This window comes from Amblyomma mixtum, chromosome 1, assembly GCF_055824585.1.
Source record: "Amblyomma mixtum isolate Tamu chromosome 1, ASM5582458v1, whole genome shotgun sequence".
In the NCBI taxonomy this organism is placed as follows: domain Eukaryota; kingdom Metazoa; phylum Arthropoda; class Arachnida; order Ixodida; family Ixodidae; genus Amblyomma; species Amblyomma mixtum.
Window position 1 is genome coordinate 143,956,149 of NC_143012.1, and position 12,763 is coordinate 143,968,911.

Genomic DNA, 12,763 nt, shown 5'->3' on the forward strand with positions numbered 1-12,763 from the left:
AAGCGTTTTTTTCTGTTACAATCGCTTCTTATGTGAGCGTTGTACAACAGTGCACTTTTATGAGTTGTAATGGTTCGTAGGGGGATATATCTTTCCGTTAGATCGTTAACCTCAGCAACGAAAATGTTCCAGTTCACCTGCGCCTCCCGACTATCAAAATCTGTTAAAAATGCATCGAGAAATGAAGATAGTTCTTCGTTGACAGCCTGAAAGTCAGCTCTGCTATAATCACGGATACGCTTGACTTTCTTGTCAGCGTTATTGGAAGAAATGCAGAAGTTAAACGAGACTAGTAAGTGGTCACTTATGCCGGGCATGCAGGTCAAGTCTGAAACGAGATCAGAATTGGATGTCAGCACTAAGTCTAATATGTTAGCAGTGGTGTCTGATAGAGGGGTTGGTTGTGGTACTAGCTAAGAGAGAGAAAAGAGTGAACAAAGGTTCAGGAACTCATTGCCTTGCGACGATGGTGATCTTTTAGGAGTTATTTCCGAAGACCATGTCAGCTCAGGAAAGTTAAAGTCGCCTAACAAAGTAAGGCGTGCTGCAGAGTGCCGCGTAACAACAAAGTTAACCACATCATGCAATTCTGATGTGAACGTGGAAGGATAATTGGGAGGTCTATAACATACACCAAAAACGTATTTTTGATGGTTTAGTTCTACGCAGGCAAACGGATTCTAGGTTAGTTTGCACAGGAATGTGAGAGGACTGTATTGTCTTCGATATAGCAAGGAAGACACCACCGCCTGGTCGCTGAGTGTGATCGCGTTGGTAAACTGAAAAGCGGGATGAATCGTCAACTATCTCACTATCGTGTACGTTAGCATGAAGCCAGGTTTCTGTTATTGCGATAATATCAGCCGCGCACGTGTCGACAGCGGAGTTAAACGATTCGCGTTTATTAAGAATGCTTCTAGTGTGAAGAAGAAGATGGACCCCTTCGCTGGACACCGACGAAGAAGCCGTTGTGGATTTGCCTTCGCGGTGACCGTGTTTGTCTTGATCGCCCGCTTCCCTCGACGCCGCCGACCTCGACGCCGTCCCCGACGTCCTTCTTCTACATTTGGTGGAGGTGCGGTGTGATATCCTTGCCTCACGCTGGAGCTTCGCATTCGAACGCTTCCGGTAACTCGTATGGCTGAAGACGAACACCCACCGGCCGCCCCGATGACCCCGCCACTTGTCTGCTCGGGCTCCCTACGCCAGCGAGACCTTACGCTCTTCAGCGGGACTGATGACACAGACTGTGAGGACTGGCTTGCTTCGTACGAGCGAGTGAGTTCGTATAACAAGTGGAACGACGCCACGAAGTTAACAAACGTCATATTTTATTTGACCGGTGTTGCCAACTTGTGGTATCGTGACCACGAACCCGATATCACGACATGGGACTCCTTCAAGGATAATCTTACAACCGTGTTTGGTCGTCCTGCTGTACGCAAGCTCCGCACCTAACAACGCCTGCACGATCAATCACAGCGGCTCGGCGAAACTTTTACAAGTTATATTGAAGATGTGGTCCATCTGTACAGTCGCGTCAACGCACAGATGTCCGAAACAGACAAGATAAAACATATCCTCAAGGGCATCGAACATGACGCCTTTCAAATGTTAACTTCCTGGGATTTGACTACAGTTGCCCAAGTAGTCAACCTTTGCCAGAGCTACGATGAGTTGAGCAAACAACGCCTCATCAGTACACCGCCTTCGGCGCCTGTGGCACCACTTTCTGGTCTTTCCCTTACATCTGGGAGCTCCACGCTGCTGCAGCAGCTCAAGGCCTTCGTCCGCGAGGAAGTCACTCGCCAGATATCATTGCTTCCCACGAACTGCGAGCTGTCCCAAAATTTGACACCCCTTCGACAGGTCATCTCCGACCGCGTGGCAGAGGCCCTTTCCTCTGTCGCTCCGCCAGCGCCCATGCCTCAGCCCACACCAGCCGTTGAGCCTCTCGCATACGCTGACGTCCCTGTCGCTTCACCAATTACGCCCGCTCCTGTCGCACCGCTGACATACGCTGCCGTCGCTGCCCGACCAAGGCCAGCTAGCTACCCTTTGGTCTACGCTACGCCTCCAGGACCCGTACAGGAATTTCTTCAGGCGCCGCAGCCTTTTATTCCACCTCGTCCGCAGCGCCGCAGTTCATGGCGAACAAGTGATAACCGACCCATCTGTTATTCCTGTGGGTTTGCTGGCCATGTCGCCCGGTACTGCCGAAATCGTACTCCCGACGATTTTGTACCACGCCGAATGTCAGCTTCCTGGCAGCCGCCCCGAAATCAGTACGCAGCCGCTGATCCATCTGCAAGTTCCGTCGCGGATGACCGTGCCACCTTTTCTCCTCGCCGCTCAAGCTCGCCGCGTCGCCGCTCCCTATCTCCTCTGCGACGGCGTCCCAATCTTCCGCAAGAGGAAAACTGGATGTCGCAGTTCCTGAGGCGAGAACTGCGCAACGAGGGAACTGTCAAAGGCCTCACGTATCCCCCGCAAATCTTCTTGAAGTTTCTGTTGAGGCCGTTGTAGTACTGGCTCTGGTCGACACTGGCGCTGCTGTTTCTGCCATGGCTGCAAGTCTGCCGTTCGTTGCGCAAAGTAACCACACCTATTTCAGGATACTCACTATGCACGGCAAGTGCTCAGCCTGCAGAGCCTATAGCGGTGTGCACAGCACGAGTCGTCATTCAGGAAGTTGTGTACGCCATGTGTGTCTGGCAGCGGCATGGCGAACGGTTCTTGCAAACACGTGTGCTTCATTTTGCAGATAGCCGCAAGCATCGCTGGACCATACTTCCTGAGCAATGCTTCTTCTTCAAGCTTCCTTCATGGAAAATGCACGCTCACGGGCCCTCTATTCAGTTCCTGCTGTCAACCGATAGATAGCAATGCAACCATAACCTCATCTTCCGTCGATCTCGCTTGTCTCGACCACGCATGGCACAACCCCGGAACGTCATCGACACGGACCCGACGGGATATAAAAGCAACACACCGGCCAATCCTCTTCAGTGGCTCTGGCAGCGGCATGGCGAACGGTTCTTGCACACACGTGTGCTTCATTTTGCAGATAGCCGCAAGCATCGCTGGACCATACTTCCTGAGCAATGCTTCTTCTTCAAGCTTCCTTCATGGAAAATGCACGCTCACGGGCCCTCCATTCAGTTCCTGCTGTCAACCGATAGATGGCAATGCAACCATAACCTCATCTTCCGTCGATCTCGCTTGTCTCGACCACGCATGGCACAACCCCGGAACGTCATCGACACGGACCCGACGGGATATAAAAGCAACACACCGGCCAATCCTCTTCAGTGGGTCTGGAAGCGGCATGGCGAACGGTTCTTGCAAACACGTGTGCTTCATTTTGCAGGTAGGCCACAAATACGCTTTCAAATGTTATAGGAGCGATGATCGTTTCTTATTGCTGCTGCCAGACCCTCAGCACTTTGTGTGTATTTTTTCTTGCCTACTGCATTCGTTAAGAATTTTGTTGCAACTGTCCGGCGATGTCGAGACAAATCCAGGCCCAAAGTCAGAGGAAATGCTAACGGAGCTGCTAGCTGGACAAGCACGAATCAGCGCAGAGCTTTCCGCGCTCAACTCTAGAATGGCTACCTTTGAACAGCGTATTACGCACATAGAGGCGTTGGCTTCAACTGCTAACGACGCTCTTCAGCGTGTTCATGATCTTGAGATAACTGTTGAGAATCTTAAAGATGTCATTACCAAACTTGACCGCAAAAATGATGACCTGGAAAACCGATCCCGTAGGAATAACTTAATCATCTATGGCTTGAAGGAACCATCAAATGAAACTTCTGAGGGGCTATTGGCTTCTGTATCGGAGTTACTGTACTCCAAACTTGGAATCCAATGTGAAGGTATTGAACGCTGTCACAGGCTTGGCAAGCAAACAACTGAAAAGACGAGACCTGTCATTTTTAAACTGCTAGACTTTAGAACCAAGCTTTCCATCCTTAAAAACGCCAGAAAACTAAAAGGATCTGATACGCACATTAGCGAAGACTTTTCTGCGCGTGTACGGCACATTAGGAAGGCTCTCTGGGACAACTCGGTTGATATCCGCAAAGAAGCAGATAAGTATAGGTTGCAATACGATTCCCTGATAGTCGACAGTGTTCGTTACACTTGGGATGATGTTTCCAAAAGGCTTGTCAAGGCTGCACGTGCTGCAGTGCCTAGGGACACAGAGTGACTCGTTAAAGAGCAGAAAGGTAGAAATGAGCAGAAAGAAAAGCAGAAACTGACTCTTTTGAACTTAAATGCTAGAAGCTTGCTTAATAAGATTGAAGATTTCAATTGGCTTGTAGAATGTTACACTCCGTCACTTATTTGCGTAACAGAAACATGGTTGGACAACTCCATATCAGATGTAGAATTTTTGCCTCCAGATTACTCGGTGATCACAAACGACAGGCAGTTTGCTAGAGGAGGGGCGTAGCTTTGTTCATTAGAAAAGGCATTGAAATTTTTGTATTGCCAGAACTTCCGAATACTGAGTCTGTTTGATGCCGGCTAAACATTTCTGGTTTCGTGACAGTCGTGGGTGCTGTGTACCGTCCGCCCGGTTCGGAAAATATTTTCTCGCACATTACAGAATACATAGCGGAACACAGGCTCCACAAGTATAAAATGACCATTACAGGTGATTTCAATGCTCCTTGTATCGATTGGAAGTTGTTAATTTCAACAGGTCGTGACAAGGTTGTTTGTGAATCCCTAATTAATATGGCTATATCATATGATTTAACACAAGTCGTTGAATGTCCAACTCGAGTAAACTCTGTTCTTGACCTTGTTTTTGTTAATGAACAGTTGCTGCAATACGGATTTCAGTGTGATGTAGTCGACGGACTGTCAGATCACAAGTGTGTTTTCATGCAATTTAATGTGGTTTGTGAGCCCCATAAGCCGAATTTCAATATTGTTAAAGATTTTACCCGTGCCAACGACCGTGCTATTACTGAACTGCTAGCGTCGTCTTTCGGAGATTTCGTGACAGACAGTGAAACGTGTGGTGTTGATGCTTTATTAGAGCAGTTTTATAATTTAGTACATAGCTGTGTGCTTCATTTCGTCCCCACAAAATATGTGAAACATAACCCGAAGCATCCGTGGTACACAAGAGACATAATTCATCTCATAAGACGCATCAAGCGCTTGCGCAAGCGCAGCCGGCCAGGAAACGAAAGCCGTGATTCACTACTACTTTCACTCAAGTCGGAGCTAAAGACAAAAATGACACAACCTAAACACTTTTACTTCAACACAACACTGTCAACATTCATGAAAGAGAACCCATCGAAATTTTGGAAAACAATATTACCCTCTTCCCATGACTCTGTATCTTTCATTATCAACGAGCAGCCTTGCACTGATCCCGTAACCATTTCTGAAGCCTTCAATAGCTACTTTCACTCTGTCTTTCATCTTGATGATGGTACCAATCTTCCCTTCATTCATAGCTCGGAACACCAGTTACCCAACCTCGAAGTAAGTTACCCTGGGGTTCACAATCTGTTAGTAAAAATTGACACAACTAAAAGTGCGGGACCAGACGCCATACCTAACATGTTTTTAAAGAGGTACTCGGAATGGAGTGCCCGTTACCTTACAGTGATTTTCAACAAATCACTGGACACATCCTCCGTTCCCCGGGCTTGGAAAATTGCCAATGTCATCCCGGTGTTTAAATCTGGCGATAAACAACGAATTAGTAATTACCGACCGATCTCCCTAATTTCCACTTGCTGCAAGCTTCTTGAGCACATTATTCACAAGCACCTTGTTCAGTTCTTAACTTGTCATAATCTACTGTCACACTGTCAGCACGGTTTTCGATCTGGTTTTTCCAGTGTCACTCAGCTCATTGAATTTACTCACGACATCGCTTCCGCTTTAAATAACCGTGATCAAATCGATGCAATATTTATAGATTACTCCAAAGCATTTGACATGGTCTGCCATAATAAGCTTCTTCGTAAACTACGCACCATGTTTAACGGCAATAAGTTACTGGACTGGATAACCGACTACTTACACTTAAGATCCCAGTTCGTCACTTTTAACCATGCACAGTCATCGTCAGTCACTGTAACTTCAGGTGTGCCCCAAGGGTCGGTGCTTGGGCCTCTACTGTTTATAATTTTTATTAACGATGTAGCTAATGTTACTAACGACACCGCAGTGAAGTTACGCCTATATGCCGATGACTGTGTGCTTTACCGCAACGTTGCTAACGCCGATGATCAACAGGAACTAAACAAAGTGTTTTCATTGTTCTGTGAATGGAGTAATGCATGGCAAATGAAAATTAATTTCACTAAAACAGTTGCAATGACCTTTGGTAACACAAAGAATCCGCTGCATTTCTCTTACAGTAACAACGGTAACTGTTTGACCCACGTCAGCGAGTTCAGATACCAGGGCGTTATATTTTCGCATAACTTAAAATGGAATGCTCACATAAATAACATATCTGGCAAAGCACTTCGCAAACTTGGTTATCTCAAACGAGCCTTAAAAAATGCCACGAAGGAATGTAAATTATCTGCTTACAAATCACTAGTTCGACCCATCCTGGAGTACACCTCAATTGTCTGGTCCAATCATTACGCGCGCGACATTGACCGTTTAGAATCAGTTCAAAAAAAAGCAATAAGATTCATCTTCAGCCGGTATGATCGCAAGTTTTCACCTTCTTCCCATATGCACAGTTTATCTTTACAAACATTAGAACATAGGCGCACACGTGAACGCATCATTATGCTGCACAAGATCTTTCACACATCATCTGGCATTCAGGCACCCTTCACATTTGTGTCAACAAGCGCACGTGCAACCCGACGGAACCACCCATTAAACATTGTTCCCTTCAAACCACATATAGATTGTTTTAAATTTTCTTTTTTCCCTCTAACCGTTGAAATTTGGAATGGATTGGACGGCTCACTTCGTTCATTGCCAATTGAAGAGTTTGTTGTTCAGTTGCCTGACAATTTGACCCGTTGATCTCTTTTTAATATTTCTGTGTTATCTATTTCTATGCTACCCATGTTATTTGTTTTTACTCATGTATTCACCCACTCCTGATATGTCTCTCCTCAGAGACAGCAGTATTTATAAATAAATAAATAAATAAAAATAAATAAATAGAGTTCGTCGTTTTGCCATCCTGTTCTAACGATCTTGTCTTGGGCTGGGATTTTCTGTCGTGTAATAATGCGGTGATCAACTGTGCTCGTGCCGAACTGGAGTTTTTTGCGCATGACGAACCGTTGCCGGACATCCCTTCTCCCAAAGTCGTCGTTGCCGAAGATACTTACCTCCCTGCGTGCTCTATCGTTCTTGTGCCCGCCGCTTGTGCTTTTTCCCGCAGTGCCGATGTCCTTTTCACACCATCGCCCATCTTTCTTAACCGCAAAAGTCTTCCCCTGCCTTATGCCGTACTTTCTATATCAGCTGGCCTCACCGCGCTCTGGATTTCTAAACCGTTCTCCTTTCCCGTCTCCGTTCGTCGTGGCGAATGCCTGGCCACCGTACATCTCATTGATTCCACTCTCACCACTGACGCAACCACCGCTTCGCAGACTGGTGACTTGGCTGCAATCACACCGCCTGTTGTTGCGCCGGACCAGTCGTCTCCCGATGTTTTCCTCCCCTCCATCGACGCCAATCTTCCTGGCACTCAACGCTCTGAACTTCTCGCACTGCTTCATCAGTTCCGTTCTTCATTCGACTTTCATCAGCCTGCTTTGAGCCGCACATCAGCTGTCGCCCACCACATTGACACCGGTTCCCATGCTCCTCTGCGTCAGCGCCCCTATCGTGTCTCTGCCACCGAGCGCCGAGTTATTGAAGCCTAAGTTCGCACTATGCTTCAGAATGGCGTGATCGAGCTTTCTAACAGTCCGTGGGCCTCTCCTGTAGTCCTGGTGAGGAAGAAAGACGGTTCTATTCGCTTCTGCGTTGACTACCGCCGCCTAAATAAAATCACGTGGAAAGATGTGTTCCCTCTACCGCGTATCGTTGATGCACTGGACTGTTTATAAGGCGCTGAACTCTTTTCTTCGCTCGCCTTACGCTCCGGTTACTGGCAGGTACCCGTGGTTGCGGAAGATCGCCCTAAAACCGCATTTGTCACCCCCGATGGCCTCTTTCAATTTACCGTCATGTCTTTCGGTCTGTGTAATGCTCCTGCTACATTCGAGCGTATGATGGACACTATTCTGCGTGGCCTGAAGTAGAAGACGTACCCGTGTTACCTTGACGATATCGTGGTGTTCTCGCCGGACTTTGCGACCCACCTCTCTCGCCTGAAGCAGGTCTTGACAAGTCTTGCGAATGCCGGTCTGCAGCGCAGCTTGAAGAAGTGTCGTTTCGCTGCTCGTGAGCTAACCATTTTAGCCACGTTGTGTCCAAGGAGGGTATCCGCCCTGATCCCGCTAAACTTCGAGCTGTGACTGCCTTCCCAAAACCTACTACCATTAAGCAACTCAGGAGCTTCTTGGGCTTGTGCTCATACTTTCGGCGTTTTATACGGAACTTTGCTTCCATTGCCGCCCCGCTGACTCAGCTACTTGGCACTAACTCAGACTTTTCGCTGTGGTCACCAGCATGCGACACCGCCTACGACACCTTACACCGCCTCCTCACAGCCCCGCCCATCCTGCGCCATTTTGACCCTCAGGCGCCCACCGAAGTGCACGCAGACGCCAGCGGTGTCGGCCTCGGAGCTGTGCTTGCTCAGCGCGCCGCTGGTTTCGGCGAATACGTGGCCGCTTACGCCAGCCGTACTCTCACGAAAGCCGCAACGAACTACTCAGTAACGAAAGAACAGTGCTTGGCCGTTGTCTGGGCCCTCACAAAGTTTCGACCATACCTTTACGGCCGTCCTTTCTATGTAGTCACTGACCATCATGCCCTCTGCTGGCTTTTATCGCTCAAAGATCCCTCCGGCCGGTTGGCAAGATGGGCTCTTCGTCTCCAACAATATAATATCCGTGTCGTTTACCGATCTGGTCGCAAACATACAGACGCCGACGCTTTGTCTCGCTCACAGCTTCCAGCCGACCTTGCCAGCCTCTCTGCATTGGACCCCGTGGCGTTTACGCTCGACATCAGTGACATGCCCGCCGAACAACGAAAGGACCCATGGATCGCCTCTCTTATTGACTGCCTCTCCAACCATTCGAAGATTACCCCTTCACGCGCCCTTCGCCGCCAAGCTTCCCACTATGAGATTCGGGATCACCTCCTTTACCGGCGCAACTACAGTTCAACTGGACGAAAATGGCTCCTCGTGATCCCGCGCCATCTACGAACCGAAATATGTACAGCTTTCCACGCCGATCCGCAGTGCGGTCACGCCGGAGTTTTCAAGATGTACACTAGAATCCGTCTTCGCTACTATTGGCGCGGCATGTACAACTCGGTTCTTCGGTACGTCCGATCGTGCCTGGCTTGCCAACGCCGCAAACCTGCCTCTCACCGTTTGGCTGGTGAGTTGCAGCCTCTCATTCCGCTTAGATCCTTCGACCGCATTGGCATTGACCTCTACGGCCCTCTTCCGTACACAGCTGCCGGCAATCGCTGGGTCATTGTCGCGGTCGACCATCTGACGAGATATGCCGAAACCGCCGCGCTCCGAGCTGCAACAGCCCGTGATGTGGCCGGTTTCTTATTGACGCACTTCATTCTCCGTCACGCTGCTCCTCGCGAATTGCTTAGCGACAGAGGCCGTGCTTTCTTATCTGACGTCGTTCAAGCCCTGCTCGCTCAGTGCAAAATCATTCACCGCACTTGCACCGCCTACCAACCGCAAACAAACGGTATAACTGAACGATTTAATCGCACCCTCGGTGACATGTTCGCGAAGTACGTTGGATCCGATCACACCGACTGGGACATTGTCTTGCCTTATATCACCTACGCATACAACACTGCTACGCAATCCAGCACGGGTTTCTCCGTTCTTTTTGCTTTACGGTCGGCATCCATCTGCTCCCCTTGACACTGTGCTCCCCTACAAACCTGATGCATCTGAATGTACCACTGTTACCGAAGCTGCACGGCACGCCGAAGAATGCCGCCCGATTGCCAGATCGTTCGCGACCGACTCTCAATGGCGCCAAAAACATCACCATGACACCACTCAGAAGAATGCACTACACTTCGAGCCCGGCTCACTCGTGTGGCTATGGGTTCCATCCGGCAGCCCCGGCCTCTCAACAAAACTGCTTTCCAAGTACCATGGGCCCTACCGTGTCGTCGGGCGCACTTCGCCAGTCAATTACATTGTTGAGCCTCTTACACGACCTTCTGATTTTCGGCACCGTGGCCGTGAAACTGTACATGTGCAGCGCCTTAAGCCGTTCTACGACCCCATCGTGTCTTCGTCCCCTTAAGTCCCCAGGATGGCTCCTTTTTCTCTGGGGGGCATTGTGAAGAAGAAGATGAACCCCTTCGCTGGACGCCGACGAAGAAGAAGCCGTTGTGGATTTGCCTTCGCGCTGACCGTGTTTGTCTTGATCGCCCGCTTCCCTCGACGCCGCCGACCTCGACGCCGTCCCCGACGTCCTTCTTCTACATTAGCATTAGCCAGTAGAACGGATGTGCGAGGAGGTGATAAAGCCAAACCACTTCCCCTCGTTCCATGCTATGAGTTATCTTCTTCGCTTTCCGAAATATTGCTTACCTCAAGGGGAGCGGGACGGCTCTGCTCGTTTTCGACAAAAGATTGGACTTGCAGCTCCTCAATGGTATCGGTATCAGCTTTAAAGATGTAGCACTTGCGATTAACAACCAACTTGTTATATCGCAGGCGGTACTTGGGATATCGCGGTAGTTTTTTCGCGAATTTTGTTAGTGTCTTGCGGGCTAGGCAAGTGGCGGGGAAAAAATCTTCTGACTTGGAAAGTTGTTTGCCACGTAGTTTAGTACGGAGGTCTAACACTTTCATTCTGTTTTTGAAAGAGGAAAATTTGATGATAATTTAGCGACATTTTGAGGGTGAAAAAGCACCGAGACGGTGAGCACGTTCAATGCCTAGTTGTGTGCAATCGTCGTCAAGTACTTCCGACAACGCAGCAAGCGTTTTCTTTTCACTCTCTTTCCATGATTCGCTTTCATCAGGAATATCATGCAGGATCAGATTATTCCTTCTCGACTGGTCTTCCAGGCTATCTAGACGAGACTACAGTACCGCTTGGTGGGATGTCAGACGCCTAGTAGTGTCCTGAATTGAAACCAGCTCAGGCTGGATAGTATTACGAATGTTAGTTTTTGATTCAAGAACTTCAAGGCGATTGAATACATCTAGTATTTTGCTTTCCAGTGATGCTTGATTGTCTTTAATGATCTTAACTTCTGCGCAGATCTGGGTTTCACCTTTAGCTAATTCTAAGGTCCGGTCGTTGATGCTCGTAAGCATCGCTAATATAGACGTTTCAGGATCGTCATTTGATTCTGACTTTGAAATGACTGTGCGCAGCTTGGGTGGGCCGGGGTTGGAAAATTGCAAAAACATTTGTAGAGGTGATGTTTGCGATTGTTTCAGTCAAGTTTTAAGCTCTGCAATGAACCTGCAATTTACAAATGATTTTCAAAAAGTAGAGCCGCAACTAGCACTTTGCTGCTTTGATTCTCACAAATATTTGAGCAAGCTGTGAATATCTGAAATAATATTAACCTTGTTTTTTACAAAAATATTCGCACATCCATTGCTTGTAGTTACATTGCTAGGCTATTTTATCTTTTCTGTAGGTAAAAAGACGAACAAATTTCATTTCAATACTGCATTTTGATAGCAGCTTTATTTAGAACAACCTTTTATTGCCACATTTCGATGCAAACGTTACTGCTGCCACTTACTGGCACAAAAGTGACAATTGCACGCTATCGATCGTGGATATAAGTGCTCTTCCTTCCCAGTGACCATCAAGAAGGAGTGGGTCAGCCACTGACTGAGGCTACCCTCCACAAGGAATGAAAGTTCATCGTATTTGAGGGTAGCTTGCGGCAGCTACTTGCGACTTGCACGGTGTGCGGCGAAACAAAAAGTGTTCAGTTGAGCGTGGTGGGGAGCCTTCTCACTGTCAAGAGAAAATGCTCACTGAAGCACTTCTTTCTCAGAAAGAGCCAACCACTTGGCGCAGACAAAGCAGCAGGCAACGTCATCCTGGCTGCAGGCATCTTGTTTTCTGGCAGGCATTTGTTTTCTGTTTTGTTTTCTTGCCATCCATCGGAGTACAAGGCATCATGCACAGCACCTACTACAACTATCAAAGTGCATACTTGCTCCCTGCTATAAACAAGGATTGACAATAATGATGTGTGACGTTCAATAAGTTAAAGTACGTGTCGTTCACGTCTACACCATGATGTATCCCTGTAAAATGCGTTGCGGGACTAGCTGGGTCATTGCATTCTAAAAGTTCTTTTATCGCACATAAAGACGACGACAAGCGCTCAGTCCGGTCTTTCTTGTCTTCATGTGTCGTCTTTTTGTGTGCTTAAAAGAACTCTGGGAATTAACGTATCGTTTCATAATGAAAACTGCAAAAATGCAGAGGAGTGCCACTGGTGCGGTACATTTGCTGCCATGAGTTTTGCCTTTAGATATCAACTGCATCCTGTACTACTGAAGTAATTAGCATTTTGTATTCCAGTCAATGTTCAGAAAAAAATGTTCCGAGTGAAAATGCAAAGGCAATTATGGACTTGAAGAAACACCGCGAGCAGA

General features: G+C 48.0%; 1 protein-coding gene across 1 annotated transcript; it reads left to right on the plus strand.

Annotated features, from left to right (window-relative positions):
- Positions 1-1,170: 1,170 nt before the first annotated feature.
- LOC149367821 (uncharacterized) lies at positions 1,171-4,216 on the plus strand. Its single transcript, XM_089575337.1, has 2 exons — positions 1,171-1,249; positions 3,288-4,216. The coding sequence occupies exons 1-2, from the start codon at positions 1,171-1,173 to the stop codon at positions 4,214-4,216; spliced, it is 1,008 nt and encodes a 335-aa protein (XP_089431463.1).
- Positions 4,217-12,763: the final 8,547 nt, after the last annotated feature.

Excerpts from the sequence above, each read along its gene's own strand:
- LOC149367821 (XM_089575337.1), top strand. The coding sequence starts at position 1,171 with ATGACCCCGCCACTTGTCTGCTCGGGCTCCCTACGCCAGCGAGACCTT. Across the intron at positions 1,250-3,287 it reads CGGGACTGATGACACAGACT|CAACACACCGGCCAATCCTC; the intron begins GTGAGGACTGGC and ends GGGATATAAAAG.